The sequence below is a fragment of the Uranotaenia lowii genome, chromosome 3, assembly GCF_029784155.1.
Source record: "Uranotaenia lowii strain MFRU-FL chromosome 3, ASM2978415v1, whole genome shotgun sequence".
Classification (NCBI taxonomy): Eukaryota; Metazoa; Arthropoda; class Insecta; order Diptera; family Culicidae; genus Uranotaenia; species Uranotaenia lowii.
Window position 1 is genome coordinate 367993339 of NC_073693.1, and position 20365 is coordinate 368013703.

The window sequence follows — 20365 nt, forward strand, 5'->3', positions numbered from 1 at the left end:
TATAAGTGACAAAATAGTCGATTTTGAGTTAATCATGCCAAACGATTCTTCATGTTAAAAACTATATTAGATAATTTTTTCAGATTTTTTGAATTTTATTTACATACTTTTACCTTCCAAAGAAAAATACAAATTTTCGCAAAATATATGGAAAATTGCCAGACACAACAACTTAAAAGCCTGTTTTCTCGAAATAAGCTTTCATGCACTTATACCCCTTTGGCTCCAAGGGCCTCAAATGTTCTTAAAACAAATCTTTTATTAACTTTGTGTAATGGATGCTTAAGCTAAGGTTTTGATGTTAATTGAACAAAATCATAGGTCAAATTTCAAATCTAAGATAAAAATAATGTATCTAGGTTTGCAAATTTTATCAAATAATCTGCTCTGGCCAATTAATACAAGAAATCCAGCATAGTTCATACAATAAATATCAATCTGACTGAACAAAACTTATGGTCTAACCAGGTATCAGTATCTTAGAAGAACGAAATTTTGTGATTTTCCATATGAAAAAATAGCAAGTTTTTTCAAATGGATGTAGTTTTGGGATCATTGTCTGTGGTTGACTTAGTTTAAGTATTAAGAAAAATATACCGGAAATTTTTTTTTCATTCTAAACCGATATTTAAAACGGTTTTACCGGTTAGACCACCCTCGTAAATTTGTGTTAAAATGAGAGAACCCAGTGCTCAGAGAGAAGGAAATTGTGCAGCAATTTCGGAATTTCGACCATCACCATTCCAAATATAAAGAATTCTCTCTGCATCTCAGTCCTCCGAAAAAGCCGTGGTGGTTAAAAAAAGAGCCACGACACGGCTCGAAAAATAACCCACGGTTCGAAAAAGAACCGAGCAGAAAATGGCGGGCGGCCATACTCCACTTTTGCCGTTCAGTTTATTAACTAGAGTTGAGCAGCGAATCGTGGCTCTTTTACGAAATGCGGTTCTTTTACGAGCCGTGCCGTGGCTCTTTTTTGAACCACCACGGCTGCTTTTTGATTACAGAGAACGACTTTCTGCTGTTCTTCGCTCTCCAGCTTATGTTGCATGTGATTTGATGGGCGAGCAATCAAAAGTTGCTTATTTAAACATTAGTTCTTTAAAAGATTCTACGAACGCTAAAAAATCCCGAGAATCCCCGAAACCAATAAAAAGTGCTAAATTGCCAAAATTTTACACGACCTGATTTGGAAAAATGGATCAGATTGAGCCAGGAAAATGATAGTTTTACCTTGATATATGGCTAAGTTTTAATTATTTTTCCCTTATAACTCAACGTATTAAATTGAATTTAAAAAAAATGGTTTTTTGTTCGAAAACTTAATGTTAAAGTTAAAAACGACAAAGAATCTATACAACCAAACAATTCCAATAAAGAAACGCTACGAAAAGAATCTGAATGTTCTATTTTGCAAAACTCATCATTTAGAACTTCCGTTTCGCAAACAATTGGCAGTAGCAAAATCATCGGCAAAAACATGACACATTTTGAAGCAAAAAGACATTAATCATGCTTACGAAATCATGCTTACCATCTTCTATCAATAGTGAAAAATCTATCTTAATTATTTCAAATTATTGCAGCAAGAATCAGTCAAGTTTGTCAGTTAAAGTATTTAGTTTTTGGGTCATGATTTTTAAAATTGCAAATTGAATTTTTCAGGCATTACAAAAGTTTGAAATCTTTTCAATGGTACTTTCTCAAATTTAAAATACCATATAGATAAGGTTTCGAATGCAGTAGAATGTTAACATCTTCATTTTTATTTTTTTCCCGAGTTCCCGAGAATTCCCGAAAAAAGGGTCGTCAGATTTCCCGATTCCCGGGAACGCTAAAATAATCGGGAAATGGACACTATAACAAGCATGTGTGAAAGTATCATGAAAAAATATTAACTGTGAGAGAAATGGCAATCTGTCAAAAATGGAAGTTTGTGCGCTGCTCTGGGTGATTTCAACGTTTTTTGAACGCAACTTTGAATTGTAATTATAGATTCATTTGCTTTGATACGATTTATTTTTCAGTTTTTTGTAATAGACTAATGGCACATTTGCTTTGGCAGTAGCAATAAAAAGAGTACTTGAATCGATATATTCCATTGCACATCTCAATCAGCTCAACGATCAACCCAACAAGGAGACCCAAGATGTAGTTTTATTCAAAGCAGTGCCCCCAGTGAAGCATGTCCGATCGAATTAGTTCGATTCGTGCCAAGTCACCTCTGCCTGGCTTGTTTCCCTCCAGCCAGAGTGCGTGACTTCCATCCGACGGACGGACGGACGGACAAACGACGACGTGACCCACTGCTGGGGCCTTGTCCCGTCTTCCACATTTGATGTAGGGTTTGCCGGAATTCAACCGGGACGCGTTTAGCCCACATACAAAATTGTATGAAATGGAGACGAACACTATTTAGAAGTAGGGAGGGGAGGGACCCAATAAACGATGTGCAAAACTGACCATCATCATCACCACCGCGAATCTCAACCGTTCAATAACATTTGGGGGGGAAATGAGGACGGAAAAGTTGGGGTTTGACACTTTTGCGATTGGGCTGACAAATTGGAAGAACATGCATTTGACGCATTGATTAAATGGGTGGGCCAGCCTTTTGCTGCTGTTGCTTTGAACTGAATCGATCGCTTCTGTTGATTCGCTCGCTTTTCTGTCTCTTTTGTGAGTCACGATTGAGGAGTGTGACAAGCCGTTGATTGTTGGATTTTATTTTGCTCTACATTGAAAAACTATTTATTATAAATCGCTTGTTGTTGCTTTGTATTCAGCTATAACAATCTGATGAAAGCACTCTTTACGCTATGAAGTAGCAATCGTTTGTCCAAATCGTTCCAATTGTTGCTCATTTTAAAAATGAACAAAGACATAGCCAAACAGTTTTTTAAAATTACTTTTCTGTGGGGTAGGTAACCAATGGAAAAATCTAACTTGTGTCGATAAAGATGAATTTTCGAAAGTCTGACCGGCTTTTTTTACTAAAAGTTCGTCTGTTGGTCGGAAACCGTTTATTTTACAAAGCTCCAAATATATTCAACTGTCAAGTCATGCCTTTTTGATGTTCTGAAAAGGTACATTTCTTAGGGTCAGTGGGCCAACATTGAGAGAACAAAAAGACATTTATTTCAAATAAGCAGTTTTTATGTAAAAAAATATTTCACCTTTTTCTAAACTAAAATTTTTACTAAATAACTGTTCTCTGTGCCTAAGATTTATGATTCAATTGACAAAATTGACAATATTGTCAAAATTGTCAAAATGGTCAAAATTGTCAAAATTGTCAAAATTGTCAAAATTGTCAAAATTGTCAAAATTGTCAAAATTGTCAAAATTGTCAAAATTGTCAAAATTGTCAAAATTGTCAAAATTGTCAAAATTGTCAAAATTGTCAAAATTGTCAAAATTGTCAAAATTGTCAAAATTGTCAAAATTGTCAAAATTGTCAAAATTGTCAAAATTGTCAAAATTGTCAAAATTGTCAAAATTGTCAAAATTGTCAAAATTGTCAAAATTGTCAAAATTGTCAAAATTGTCAAAATTGTCAAAATTGTCAAAATTGTCAAAATTGTCAAAATTGTCAAAATTGTCAAAATTGTCAAAATTGTCAAAATTGTCAAAATTGTCAAAATTGTCAAAATTGTCAAAATTGTCAAAATTGTCAAAATTGTCAAAATTTTCAAAATTTTCAAAATTGTCAAAATTGTCAAAATTGTCAAAATTGTCAAAATTGTCAAAATTGTCAAAATTGTCAAAATTGTCAAAATTGTCAAAATTGTCAAAATTGTCAAAATTGTCAAAATTGACAAAATTGACAAAATTGACAAAATTGTCAAAATTGAAAAAATTGACAAAATTGACAATATTGACAAAATTGACAAAATTGACAAAATTGACAAAATTGACAAAATTGACAAAATTGACAAAATTGACAAAATTGACAAAATTGACAAAATTGACAAAATTGACAAAATTGACAAAATTGACAAAATTGACAAAATTGACAAAATTGACAAAATTGACAAAATTGACAAAATTGACAAAATTGACAAAATTGACAAAATTGACAAAATTGACAAAATTGACAAAATTGACAAAATTGACAAAATTGACAAAATTGACAAAATTTACAAAATTTACAAAATTGACAAAATTGACAAAATTGACAAAATTGACAAAGTTGACAAAGTTGGCAAAATTGACAAAATTAACAAATTGACGATATTGACAAAATGACGAGATTTATAAAAAAAATTGATTAAATTTATTGACAAAATTGATGAAGCTGACAAAACTGTCCAAATTGATAAAATTAACAATATTAACAATATTAACTAAATAGACAAAATTTATAAAACTAAAAAATTGACAAAATTGAAAAAAGACAGAATTGACAAAACTAACAAAAGGGCAAAATGTCAAAATTTAAAAAATTTTCATTTCAAATCTGACAACTTTTTTAGTTTTCAAAATCAATTATACCGATTTTTTCCCTACGTTGCCGCATCATATTTTACTCTAGCATTTGTTATTTTATCCAATTATTCTATCAATGAATTTGTTTTTTTTCTTGAGAAGTTGAATGATTTGAAACACATGGACGGGCATATTAAAAAAAGGATTCTTAATTTTTATACTCCTTCCATTTAAAAGTTATGCTGTGAATCTAAAAGGAGTAAATTGAGTGAGATTTTAATGTCATAGAAACGGAAACATACAAGATATTCCATAATCCAGCCATTCAAAAATCTCCAATTAGCTGCAAATAATGTTATCCATATGAAACTTATGATTATATCAAAATACTTATCTTAATTTCTTAAATTCATTTTGGATTTACTGCGTTTTCAATTCTTTATTCAAAATTCAGAATTCATAAATCTTACATTTGTTTATTGTTTTGTGTCATATGAATTCAAATATAATTTACAGGCTGTGAGAAAGGCTACAATCCACTGTCAAGTCTGTTAATCGGGGTTTTTTTTATTTATTAAGGAAACACCAATTTGCACTTTATCAGATGAGCTTCTGAAAAAAATTTTTACATACCAACAATCCAAAATCAGGAAAAAAGCTGTTTAATTTTAGCGAATTTCAAGGATTTTCATCCTTGAAAAAAATATAAAAAATAACATGTTTTTTACGAAATATGTCTGCAAATACTGAGTCGTATTCTAAGCCTCCCAAAAATAGCTCGTATTTAATTTGATAAAACTTGCTCAAAAATATCGTATTAGGACTCACCTGAGACCAAGTCTGGTTGGAACGCTAAATTAGGACGCTTTATTCAAATAATTTTATTTATTCGGCGGTTTCTTGAATGATATAACAATTGTCAAACGTTCTCTTGCGTCATTGGATTAAAATTCACAAATCAATTGAAATTTGAAACTTCTTATGATTATTTAGGATTCGAGTTAATTTTTTGCCCGGTTGTTGTCCGGCCCCGCTACGTTTGGAAATATTTGTGGAATGCAGACTAAATTACACTTTTGTAAACAGAACACGAAAAAACACAACACTTTGCCGGTTGCTATTTGATAATCAAATGGATATACTTAACTTTGATCTGAAGAATGAATTTCAGAAAGTATCTTATGTTGAAGTACATTTCCTTTTAGTTCCAGCACCGGCTTCAGCTGTTACTGCGGCCACTAGACATCATCCACCAATTTCGACAATAAATTTTGCTGGTAGACCTCAAACCATCAACTAAACAAGAATCAGTACTTTGCAAACTCAAAGCATCCAACTTCTGAACAATTTTTCCGCACAAATAACACTGTTTATAATAAAAAATGAAATATTTTTTTCAGAAGTTCAAATTGGAAGTGGAAAACAATAACACCCGTCGATCACGGCCGCAGCCTACTACTGAATTTTCAAAAAAAAAAAACCGATGAATGAAAAGTCGCGAAGAACATGAGTTTTTTTTAGTTTTTCGGTTTCATTGACCTACATTTGCAGGGCCGTACGAAGAACCGGATTAGAAGGGGGAGGGGGGAGGGGGTATTTGGTGGCAATTCAAACATACAGAATATTTAAAAAAAATGTAAAGTTTCTATGTAACTATTCAACTTTGGGCTATTTTACAATAGAAATTAGGTATTTATTTTGAATCCTAACTTTCGAAGTGAAGTTTGAGAATTTGCAAGTTTTTCATGTAGATTTATATAAATAATAATGGATTTTCAAGTTTTCATTTAAGAGAAAAAGTTTTTGTAAATACTTAAACTAGCAAAGAATAAGCTACTTCTTTCAAGCACAAAATAATCAGAAATTTTAGAAAGAGATTAAGTTGGCAGTTAAATTCGATTTTTTTTTTCTACTCTTGTAACCTCGATAAAAATTTAAGATATAAATTTGGAACTTCGGTTCTGAATAACTTGAAACATAAATAATGTGAAACAACAAACCAGTAAGAAACATTTACAGTTTTATTTTTGCTTGAACATTAGGTGTAAGTTCTTTCATTATTAGTAATATTTTGCATTATTAGAATCCTGTGAATGTTGAAAAAAAAATTAAATCTATTTTTTTCAAAAAATCAAATTTTCAAAATGAATCGAAGTTTTGTTTATATTTGTGGTGTCTTCTGATTTCTTGTTCCAAAATGACATTGAATGAATATAAAATTTAAATTCTTAATTCAGAATTTAATCTTCAAACCTGCGATCCCCTGCAATCTAAATCTCTGATGAATTTCTCTCAATGATATTTTTATCTTGATTATTGAATTAAACTTCAAGCAAAATCTGAATTTTTAATTTCGATTCGGGATCTGAATCCTGCTTTTTCAACCCGAGTTCAAACTTTGAATTCCGAATCTGAAAACGATTTTTTAATCGAAGTTTCTGATAATAATTTCTTTTAATTATGAATCAAAAAGCGAATCCTGCTTTTTCAACCCCAGTTCAAACTTTGAATTCCGAATCTGAAAACGATTTTTTAATCGAAGTTTCTGATAATAATTTCTTTTAATTATGAATCAAAAAGCGAAATTTGTATCAGAATCCTCAACAAGAATTCGGGTTTTCTCAATATCCAACTTCCAAAATCTAAAAGTCCAAAAAATTAATAATAAAGGCATTTGAAAAACTATTTTTTAAACTGACTGACAATTGGAAATCATATTGTTTCCAAAAATCTTTCATGTGAATTTTGATGAAATTTGTTAAAAAATTTGGGACGCACTATACATGATTCTCAGAATTAAATTAAATTTTCGTTCAATTTTACAAATAAAGTAAAAAAACGGGCAACATCTGGGCATTCTGGCAAGCTTAGTCTTATGCTATTGAAATTCAATATTCGGGATCAAATTTTAATCAACAAGTGAGATTGTTGGTTTGAGATTTTTATCTCAACACACATCTGAGATATTCAAAGTGGCCCACGTTTCCCCATGGCCAACGATACCCCACTTTCCCATATTGCAAATGATGAAATTGTTTCAAATTTTTCAATTCTGAATCACCATTATGAAACTTTCTTATGTTCCAATTCTGCAAAAGAATTAAAAGATGTATCTAATATTGCAATCCTAGTAGAATTTTTTTCTTTTAATATTCCGAAATAAAGAGTTCAGAATATTTGAGAAATACAGTCCCCCCACAATCATTAGTCACTTAACGTATTATCTCACCACAAACTGTTCGTTCATTCGGGTGTTAGTGGACCAAACATCAAGCGTTGCATGAATTTCAGTCATTAAATATTCCCTCTTTGATTTCAAACATCATTTTGTTTCCGATTTTGTTGATAAATAAAATAATTTACCGAAACAATCAACGTTTTCCAAAACCACAATTATGGGTCAAAATTGAAGCTTGTAACAATTATTAGTCATATTGCCCACAATTATTAGTCACATAGAAGTCCATGGCAACACCCGAATATCAACATGGAAATCAACAAGTTTCTTGCAAACATTCAGCGGCATTCTTCGCTAGTATACGTTCAAGGGGCAATTGGGTTGAGCTAGCAACCAAGAAATGTTTTGTTTTGCTTGCGAAAAAGTGACCCATGATTGTGTGGAACTTGGTGGATTCTGTAACAAATATGGGTCACTTTTATTTTGCTAAATATTATTGAATTTTCGCACTTCATTCGCTCAGTTTTATTTAGAAAATGTAAACTCTTCTTTTGTGCTTATATGGGGCCAATTCATTTGGTTGGAATCTATGAAATACCCGCATAAGGGGCTTAACGGTTTAAGATGTCAACCTTATAACATTGGAATTTTATGCGATAATTCCACAGCTTATAGTTCACCTTTGATAAAAAGTATTCAAACAGCAATTTTACTGTTATCAAACGCACAAATAATATTTTTAATGAATTTTTAATGATATTAAAAATTATCTAAAAATAATAATATGATATAATTTCTTTTGGTTTAGTAGATATCAGCAGTTCTAATGATCGGTGACTAATAATTGTGTGTGACCCATGATTGTGGGGGGACTGTACATCTAATGAAATGCAAAACCAAGATTCAAATCAGGTTTTTTCCCAATAATGATACAAACTGGATTTCAAGAACATAACACTAAATAAAGAATGCGAAATCTGATCACAGACATCGGATTTCAATGTTTATTAGCAAATTTCAAAACCACCGATATTATTCTAACCTAAGCCTACTAGATACTTTTCCACCAATTTCGGGTTTTCTCAATACCCAACTAACAAAATCCAAAAATCAACAAAAATCATTAATAAAAGCAGTTGAAAAACTATTTTTTATAAACTGACAGACTATTGGAAATCATATTGTTTCCAAACAGTCTTTCATGTGAATTTTGATGAAATTTGCTCAAACAATTGGGACGCAAAATACATGATTCTTATGAATTAAATCAAATCTTCGTTTGATCTTACAAATAAAGTCAAAAAATCGGGCAACATCTGGGCATTCTGGCAAGCTTAGTCTTATGTTATTGAAATGCGATATTCGGGACCAAATTTCAATCAACAAGTGAGAAATTTTTTGAAAATCTGTACTGGAATTGTGGACCGGGAATACCGGGAATAGACCGGGAATAGAGAATTTGAAATTTAAAGTTTTGAGACGAACATTTCGTTTGGCACTTTTGGACCCACATGAGGGGTATGTACTGAGTACCATAACAAGTGTGTCAAATTCCGCGTCAAAACAATCATAACTGTTTGAGTTACGATTGGCTTTGTGAGGTTCCAAATACAACTTTTTCGATTTCCAATATCTTCAATTGCACCACGATAATACGCCCTCTCACATGGCTCTCTGACTTTTGGCTGTTTGACAAACTTAGTAGGCCGCTGCGGGGATAACGATTTGATTCGATTGAGGAGGTTAAAGTCGAATCGAAGAAGGCTTTGAAGGTAATTTTGCCTGCCAGATGATTTTTCTAAATGTTATGATGATGAATGGAAAAACGTAGGCATTTTTGTATTGCAGTAAAATTTACCTTTCAATTATGTTGAATTTTCAAGGTATGATAACAGAAGAGAAACCAAAATCTTTTACAAATATCGATAGGAAAACTATCCGAGAAAAAGAGAATTGAACTCGATCGAATGTCATGTATGTTTCTTTTAAAAGAAAATTGTAAGAAATAAGCATTTGATGAGTTGTATGTTTTGATACGATAACGATTCCGCATTTCCGGTGTGCGCATAATAATCGTTACGGGAAAGGTGCGAATGTACAAAACAGTACTATTTTAATATCGGCAGAAAAAAAAAACAAAACACGCAATACACTTTTTAATGGTGCACTTTTAAAACTTGCCTTACGGTTTAATAGCTACAAATGTAAAACACCTTTTATTTCCTAGATCATAGCTTAATTAAAAACTAATAAGATGGGTGCAAACGTATTGCAGGTTTTGATTGTATAATGTGAACAAAAGTCGAAGCTAGCAGAAAAGGTATTAGATTTAGGTTTAAGAGCCTTTTTCTTCTTCTGAGTCCTGTGAACATTTTCTCAACCTAAATTAGAAATATTGCGGAAAACTTTTCTTGAGAATCTTGAATTCAAACAAAAATTGGGCATATTCATCCATAAACCAAGTGTTAAAAATAACCTTTGAAGTGATATATCTTCAATATTAACGGCTGCAACTAGTTTTCTAAATCATTAAATGTGTGAAATATTGTCTACAACTATAAGTATGGTAAACACATCCTAAATAATCCCGAAACGATGTTTACGGCCACCCTGTTTTTCGAACCCATTAAGCCGTAATCCGAGTCAACATATGACGATCATAAATCCACCACCGACCGAAATCACTTTTGCACAAAATCTACCATCTCCAGCATCTTTGAAATCGAATCCAGCTGAGCTCGACAAGCTCGGTGTGATCCGGTTCGAAAAGTGCTTATAAATTAATTAACCCTTTAGCACGTGCGCTGGAATCAACTATCTCATCGTCGCCCGGGCTTCAAAACTAGAACCAAGATAAATTGCCAAACCGTGACCCTAATGAACTGTCAAAAAATCCCCAAAGTGAGAAAGCAATCATCGCTTGCAACCAACCAACAACCGGCTTTGAAAGTTTGATACCGACACACTTGGCAGCAGTTGAAAAAAAAAAATTAAAAAAGAAACTTAATTTTGGGGTGTGTGAGGGGAAGCGCCAAAAAAAGTAGACGATGAGTCCGGATGAAGACAGAAAATCTCACAGCTAATTTAGCGGCAAACATCACTGGATCGAAATGAACAGCAGCTTGCCTTCCGAAACCGAAAGAAAAAATTGAGGAAATTCTTCCAAATCTCACGTTTCGGTTTTCGAGAAGCAAAGCGCACATTCGGCGCTCTAGTTTTTTTTTTTTGCGGGTTCTTGCTCCTACATCTCAGTGCATCCCTCGCTTTGGCTAAGGTCTTCTGCTGCTCAACAACACGTGATGACAGTTGACAAACACGTTTTCCGGCTTGTCTTCTTTGAAAACAGTGTGTGGCTTATGCTGCTGCTTTTCGCAGCATGCCATGACATAAATTGCCAAGTGACACATGACGCACGGCCTACTGCTTTGGCTGTCTGTCTGTCTGTCTGTCGAATGAAGGTAGCATAAGGTTTATGGTACGCATGGATCGGAAGATGGCTGAATCGGTAAACAGATCCGAACGTGATGATGAAGTTTAGCTGGGCGCCATTTGTAAACAGAATCCCTCAACATCACACAAAATTTACCGAAAAATGAGGCCAAAAAAAGGTGTTACATTTTTGAGTCCTAGTTGTTTTTTTTTCGCTTCGCCTCTTCTTTCAACAGAACACCTACAGCTGGGTGCCTTCCTGAGCGTAAAGTTATTTCCGTACAATTCAATTAGAACTGTCATCTAAACGGCAGCTACATTAAACTTAATTAAAAAACTAGAAATGGACAAACATCCAGCCACTCGAGCGAAAGAAAAGTACACAGACCAATGGAGAGCAAACTGTCCCCAGTAGTGTACTTACCTCCTACCTAAATAGTCGCCCTAGTCGTAGTCACTCGTTTAACCAATCCAAACACATTAAAGTTCATAAATCTCTTCATTTCCCGTCTCTCTTTCGCAGGTCCACTGTACGAGGTCCAAACGGCGGTCGGTCTGGATGTGTCCCTGCCCTGTGATCTGCTCCCGACCACGATGACCATGCTCACGGACAAGGTGACCCTGGTCATCTGGTACAAGGAAGGCAACACCAAGCCCATCTACTCGTAAGTACTCAGCTTTAAAGTGTATCCATCTTTCCGGCTAGGTTTATTTTTATTATTTCTTCTCCACTTCTTCCCTACCGACCTTCAGTTTCAGCAAAGTCTAAAGTCCAGCCCGTGCCCGTTTGAGTCTGTGTTTAAAGGCTGCGGGGCCGATGTTGCTTTACAACAGCCAGGCCAGGCGTAACGACAGCAGGAGTTGTTGTTTGTATATTTGCTGAACGAACAGCAGAAGCAAAAACAACTTGCCGAAAAGCTCCGGCCAGCTAGCCTGCTTGGTTAGTTGAGTTAGGTTTTTTCTCCGATGAAGGAACATTGAAGCACCAAAGCCTACTTTGGCGTTTGCCGAAGGCGTTTGTTCATGTTCCGATGCGTCGATCTGAATGGGGGTTAGCCAACTGAATTCAATCACTTAAATACCGGAATTAAGGATCAAAATTTAAAATTAAAAAAAATCATGATAATTAATTATTTAATTAATTAATCGGAATGTGAAGGTGATCATTGAAAGGATCAAAATTGCATCACTAAATTATTCAAACTTTAAGTTTTTATAAGGAAAAATAGTTAACTACCAGTATTGAATTATCTTGAAGGTGATGAATAAGCTTTGAAATTTTAAAAATTAAAGAACAGTGAAAAATTTAATAAAATTATTTTGGAACCAATCAGTATTTTTTAAGCTGAGTTATCAGAAAAAACTTCTTTACTCAAAGATTAGCTTATTAAAGTTATATTTTCAAGAGATCTGTTGAAAAAAAAGTATCACCAATCTATTTTCTAGGCTTTGAAAATTTCACCCATAGCAAGATCTCATTATTCACAATTCAGAGGCAAAAAACAACGACTTCAACATTAAGTTCCCGTCTCAGACAACAGAACTAAAAAAGGATCGCGGTATCAAAATTTTGTATTGATTTACTTTGTTGGTATAAATATGCTTAAAAATATTAAAGATTGAAATTGGTTAAATATTTTTTTAAATTTCGTCAAATTTACCGTGTTTTTGCAGAACTGGGAAAAAATGACAAAAAGTAAACTACTGTAACATTTTACTCAAAAGAAAAAATTTGCCGCGATCTTCTGGAAAGTTGTTCAGTTGGTGATAAATCTTTATTTGCATTACCTTTAAAATTTTCTATAGTTTGCCAATAAAGTGCACAAATTAATTTAATGATTAACTTCGATGACAAAAATGACAAAAATGACAAAAATTAAAAAGGGAACAAAAACGACAAAAATGACAAAAATGACAAAAATGACAAAAATGACAAAAATGACAAAAATGACAAAAATGACAAAAATGACAAAAATGACAAAAATGACAAAAATGACAAAAATGACAAAAATGACAAAAATGACAAAAATGACAAAAATGACAAAAATGACAAAAATGACAAAAATGACAAAAATGACAAAAATGACAAAAATGACAAAAATGACAAAAATGACAAAAATGACAAAAATGACAAAAATGACAAAAATGACAAAAATGACAAAAATGACAAAAATGACAAAAATGACAAAAATGACAAAAATGACAAAAATGACAAAAATGACAAAAATGACAAAAATGACAAAAATGACAAAAATGACAAAAATGACAAAAATGACAAAAATGACAAAAATGACAAAAATGACAAAAATGACAAAAATGACAAAAATGACAAAAATGACAAAAATGACAAAAATGACAAAAATGACAAAAATGACAAAAATGACAAAAATGACAAAAATGACAAAAATGACAAAAATGACAAAAATGACAAAAATGACAAAAATGACAAAAATGACAAAAATGACAAAAATGACAAAAATGACATAAATGACATAAATGACAAAAATGACAAAAATGACAAAAATGACAAAAATGACAAAATTGACAAAAATGACAAAAATGACAAAAATGACAAAAATGACAAAAATGACAAAAATGACAAAAATGACAAAAATGACAAAAATGACAAAAATGACAAAAATGACAAAAATGACAAAAATGACAAAAATGACAAAAATGACAAAAATGACAAAAATGACAAAAATGACAAAAATGACAAAAATGACAAAAATGACAAAAATGACAAAAATGACAAAAATGACAAAAATGACAAAAATGACAAAAATGACAAAAATGACAAAAATGACAAAAATGACAAAAATGACAAAAATGACAAAAATGACAAAAATGACAAAAATGACAAAAATGACAAAAATGACAAAAATGACAAAAATGACAAAAATGACAAAAATGACAAAAATGACAAAAATGACAAAAATGACAAAAATGACAAAAATGACAAAAAAGACAAAAATGACAAAAATGACAAAAATGACAAAAATGACAAAAATGACAAAAATGACAAAAATGACAAAAATGACAAAAATGACAAAAATGACAAAAATGACAAAAATGACAAAAATGACAAAAATGACAAAAATGACAAAAATGACAAAAATGACAAAAATGACAAAAATGACAAAAATGACAAAAATGACAAAAATGACAAAAATGACAAAAATGACAAAAATGACAAAAATGACAAAAATGACAAAAATGACAAAAATGACAAAAATGACAAAAATGACAAAAATGACAAAAATGACAAAAATGACAAAAATGACAAAAATGACAAAAATGACAAAAATGACAAAAATGACAAAAATGACAAAAATGACAAAAATGACAAAAATGACAAAAATGACAAAAATGACAAAAATGACAAAAATGACAAAAATGACAAAAATGACAAAAATGACAAAAATGACAAAAATGACAAAAATGACAAAAATGACAAAAATGACAAAAATGACAAAAATGACAAAAATGACAAAAATGACAAAAATGACAAAAATGACAAAAATGACAAAAATGACAAAAATGACAAAAATGACAAAAATGACAAAAATGACAAAAATGACAAAAATGACAAAAATGACAAAAATGACAAAAATGACAAAAATGACAAAAATGACAAAAATGACAAAAATGACAAAAATGACAAAAATGACAAAAATGACAAAAATGACAAAAATGACAAAAATGACAAAAATGACAAAAATGACAAAAATGACAAAAATGACAAAAATGACAAAAATGACAAAAATGACAAAAATGACAAAAATGACAAAAATGACAAAAATGACAAAAATGACAAAAATGACAAAAATGACAAAAATGACAAAAATGACAAAAATGACAAAAATGACAAAAATGACAAAAATGACAAAAATGACAAAAATGACAAAAATGACAAAAATGACAAAAATGACAAAAATGACAAAAATGACAAAAATGACAAAAATGACAAAAATGACAAAAATGACAAAAATGACAAAAATGACAAAAATGACAAAAATGACAAAAATGACAAAAATGACAAAAATGACAAAAATGACAAAAATGACAAAAATGACAAAAATGACAAAAATGACAAAAATGACAAAAATGACAAAAATGACAAAAATGACAAAAATGACAAAAATGACAAAAATGACAAAAATGACAAAAATGACAAAAATGACAAAAATGACAAAAATGACAAAAATGACAAAAATGACAAAAATGACAAAAATGACAAAAATGACAAAAATGACAAAAATGACAAAAATGACAAAAATGACAAAAATGACAAAAATGACAAAAATGACAAAAATGACAAAAATGACAAAAATGACAAAAATGACAAAAATGACAAAAATGACAAAAATGACAAAAATGACAAAAATGACAAAAATGACAAAAATGACAAAAATGACAAAAATGACAAAAATGACAAAAATGACAAAAATGACAAAAATGACAATAATGACAATAATAACAAAAATGACAAAAATGACAAAAAGGACAAAAATGACAAAAATGACAAAAATGACAAAAATGACAAAAATGACAAAAATGACAAAAATGACAAAAATGACAAAAATGACAAAAATGACAAAAATGACAAAAATGACAAAATTGACAAAAATGACAAAAATGACAAAAATGACAAAAATGACAAAAATGACAAAAATGACAAAAATGACAAAAATGACAAAAATGACAAAAATGACAAAAATGACAAAAATGACAAAAATGACAAAAATGACAAAAATGACAAAAATGACAAAAATGACAAAAATGACAAAAATGACAAAAATGACAAAAATGACAAAAATGACAAAAATGACAAAAATGACAAAAATGACAAAAATGACAAAAATGACAAAAATGACAAAAATGACAAAAATGACAAAAATGACAAAAATGACAAAAATGACAAAAATGACAAAAATGACAAAAATGACAAAAATGACAAAAATGACAAAAATGACAAAAATGACAAAAATGACAAAAATGACAAAAATGACAAAAATGACAAAAATGACAAAAATGACAAAAATGACAAAAATGACAAAAATGACAAAAATGACAAAAATGACAAAAATGACAAAAATGACAAAAATGACAAAAATGACAAAAATGACAAAAATGACAAAAATGACAAAAATGACAAAAATGACAAAAATGACAAAAATGACAAAAATGACAAAAATGACAAAAATGACAAAAATGACAAAAATGACAAAAATGACAAAAATGACAAAAATGACAAAAATGACAAAAATGACAAAAATGACAAAAATGACAAAAATGACAAAAATGACAAAAATGACAAAAATGACAAAAATGACAAAAATGACAAAAATGACAAAAATGACAAAAATGACAAAAATGACAAAAATGACAAAAATGACAAAAATGACAAAAATGACAAAAATGACAAAAATGACAAAAATGACAAAAATGACAAAAATGACATAAATGACAAAAATGACAAAAATGACAAAAATGACAAAAATGACAAAAATGACAAAAATGACAAAAATGACAAAAATGACGAAAATGACGAAAATGACAAAAATGATAAAAATGACAAAAATGACAAAAATGACAAAATTGACAAAATTGACAAAAATAATAAAAAAATGACAAAATTTATAAAAAAAAAAATGACAAAAACGATTAAAATGAAAAAAAAAGTCAAAAAATCACAGAAACGACAACATACAAATATCCGTGATTCGATTATCCGTATCAATTGAAAACCAATAATTTTCTTCTCGGTTGGAAGAAAGTTTTATTGCAACTAAAGAAAACGAAAGTCCAGTGCAAGCGTATTTTTTCTTTGAGTTACAAAAATTCTCTTTAATATTTCCACGCAATTCCTGCATCCAGATTTGTTTCTCTAAAAAGCAAACAGCTTTGTTCTGCCTGACGCTGAGGTATCAAAAATAATTTCATCGTCATACTCTATCACATTGCTAGGTGGATCCACTTCATGGAGCAATCGCTGTAGTCGATAATGTATTATAGCCTTCATAAAATGAAGGATCGTTATTGGTATTCAAAACGATATTCACAATTTCCTTTTTCATTCATCACATCAAACGTTTTTTTTTTTTGGAAAGTGTTTATATCAATTTCATCTTTTTTTAATTGATATAAATTACCCTTTGATAACCACCACCGGAATATCGTTCTCGTCGTTGAAATCTGCCTTTCTGTGAAGCAATTTCCCTTATTTCTAAATAGAGATTTCCAAATCAATTTATCAATGATGGGCTGAACAGTTGCCCAATAATACTAAGACGCTTGAATTGGAAGCTTAACGTTTCTACAAAAGCCGGATCTACTTAATATACATCTTAAAAAAAACTCCTTTAAGAATTTACTAAGTATCGAAGGTGAAATCTTTGACTCGATTATCCGTCGGATTCGATTAACCGTTCCGATTTTTTTTTTGCGTGAACGCTGAATCGAGTCCGGCCTGTAGGTATTTGACCCGGCGCACACTTTCGATGGCACAACCATCAATCAGTAGTTCTGGGCAGAAAAAACTCAGAAATATTTTTCAAATCTGAATTAGCTTGCGCTCTAAGTCAGCATCGCTCTAGTATGAGACAGAATCATCTGCAAACAGTTTGAGATAATCATAACGTAGACAGTGTTTCATGTCGTTGATGTACAATACGAATAACAAGGGACCCAGAACACTTCTTTGGGGGACACCTAGATTATTTTTTCTTTATTGGAAATACGATGATCCATATTTTGTTCTTGGCATTTTAACCAGTAAAGTACCGTTCCGTTGATACCTATTCTAATTAAATTAGAAATATTTGAACATTGTGACTTCCAAGTTTCCATTTTGTTATGTTGAAAAATTTATCATCATCCTTCACTAGCTTTGATCCTATTTTGAAAATCAATATTGTGGCTGAGAGCTCTTTTGTCTAACAGAACGAGTTTTTTTTAACATAATTTTGATACATCAAAAAAAACCAGGTCCCTGATAGTAGACCACTGTAATGTAATGAGGTACATATGTGAGCGAATGGAAGAATTCTCATCGGTGGATCAAAGAAAATATAAAAAGACCATCCTCAATCGATTTGATTCTTAATTTTTAAGTTTGAAATTTTTAATGTCCTATATGAAGGCGTTAATTTCGTCGAAGGCGACCATCTTTAAAAGTTTAACTTTTCTCAACGTAGTCGCTCGACGATTACAGATGAGTCACAAGCTACAAAGGATTAGCCATAGACCTTTTTATTTTTTTGTTGATATTTTATGTAAATTTATAATTTATAATTGGAAGAAAACTTTGTTGCGACATTTACTCTCTACGAAATCAAAGTTCGTAAAGGCGTTTAAACTCCTAGATTCTCTAGTATTTTCTTAAATAAAAAGTTGATCCCTTGTGTTTCAGAACCAAATCATAAAAAATATAAAATAAACTAAAATTTAGTATGTATGTATGTATGTATGTATTGTATCCACCTTGGGTTTACGGCAGCGCCGCGGTTGTGGCAAAAAAAATAACCCACACGTCCATCTTGGTTACCACGCAACACAATAATAACTCCTCAATGAGACTTCTAAGGGAATGGAATCGTAAGCAGAGTCACTAACGGTATCCTGGGTGAAAAGGGGAAAAGTCTCGAGAAGCTATAACCACGTTGTTGTCTAATCAAGATAGCATGCGAATTATAATCCCGCCGCCAAGGCTTCCGAAAAAAGAGTGCGTCCTTATTTTACAAAAAGTAATCAAACACTATCCTTTTCTCAACCATGCCAAATTCCCTTGACATAAATTGAGGAACGTCCAGTATTCGAAACGGTACTAGCATACACGGTAACCCGCTCTTCTTGTAAAACGAGGATACCCAGATGCCCCTGCCCTTGTTTTTCAAATATATTAACAAATAAAATGTAGTAAAACGAGATCATATAATATATTATAGTATGTAATGGGATATAATAAAATAACATTGTAAAACATAAGGTAAAATAATATAATATAACAATATAATTTCAATAAAAGAATATTACAATTGACATAGAAAATATATCATTATATAGTAGGTATGACTAAATATAATATCTATCAACGTGGAAAAGTTTGAACAATGTTTATCAAATGTGCAAAAAGAGTTCAAATCGCCTGAAAAATTATGAACAACTTAAAAACTAAACCGTAGTTTATCAGCGGAAACTGAAATGAGAATAGAGTCAGTTAAGTTTGATCTGGTCAAATCCTGAACAAATGTGAGAACCAAGGTTAGAATGTTTGAATTAATCAATCTATTTTCCTGCTGCTGAAAATCAATACAATTAAAAATAGGAGAAATTATATCCTGATGCGCCTTACCCACGTTATATGATAGTTTATATAATGAATGAAAATTAAAAATAAATAATAATATAAATAATGTAATAATAAAAATGTTCGATTGTATTTTCGATCCTATAACAACATTTCCTGAAATATGATACACATTGTCAGTTAGTGACGTAGTTGAAATTTGTTACTAAATAAAGAGATGAATAAGAGAAAAATATATATAAATAAATAAATAAACAAATGAATGAATATATGAATAAATAAATCAATAAATAAAAAACATAAAAAATAAATTAATAAATGAACAAATAAATAACTAAATAAATAAACAAGCTAAAAATCGTGAATATATCTGCTTATAAAAATCTCGCCGGGAGCACTTAAAAATACATAAAAGATTTTTTCAAAATATTAAGATCTTCATAGTGTTCTACAATGAACTTTTTGTTATTTACCCTGGGGGAATCCATCTGAAAATAAGATATAATCATAAAACTATTGTTATGTCCATAAACTACGATGTTGATGAAAAAATTAAACAGCTTATAAAAACCTGACACAACAATAAGATTTTTAACAAAAAATCCCTTAGACTCTTTTTCAATGGACTCGCCAGACTAAGAATGAATTAAATTCGATTAATAAATAAATATAATTTAACATGACGAAAATAATGAAAAATTGGAAATAAATTAATTCATTCTACTACAATTTAAATGAAGAAATGGTTAAAATTTACAAAATATGTATTTGTTGATCAAGTCTTCTGCAGATCTCAGTTGTTTGATATAATGAAAATAGGTAAGTACTATGTAATGAAAATAGGTATGTAGTTACATCACAATAGTTAAATTCCAAGAATAATGTACATACTTACAAGCGCTTTAGAGAGGAGAAACAAAAAATAAGTTCTTTATACGAAGTCATCTTGATGAAAATGAAGTGTTTAAGTGCTTAGTAAATATAATGTCATATATAAAATAGGATTAATTGAATTTGAA

At 30.7% G+C, this 20365-nt stretch overlaps 1 protein-coding gene across 3 annotated transcripts in view; it reads left to right on the forward strand.

Moving 5' to 3' along the window:
• The window catches only part of LOC129751743 (nephrin), a 391395-nt gene that overhangs the window by 184225 nt on the left and 186805 nt on the right, over positions 1-20365 (forward strand). For all 3 annotated transcript variants that reach the window (XM_055747424.1, XM_055747426.1, XM_055747425.1), the window contains one exon: positions 11559-11700. In XM_055747424.1, coding sequence (XP_055603399.1) covers positions 11559-11700 — 142 coding nt within the window. The remainder of the gene's footprint in view (positions 1-11558; positions 11701-20365) is intronic.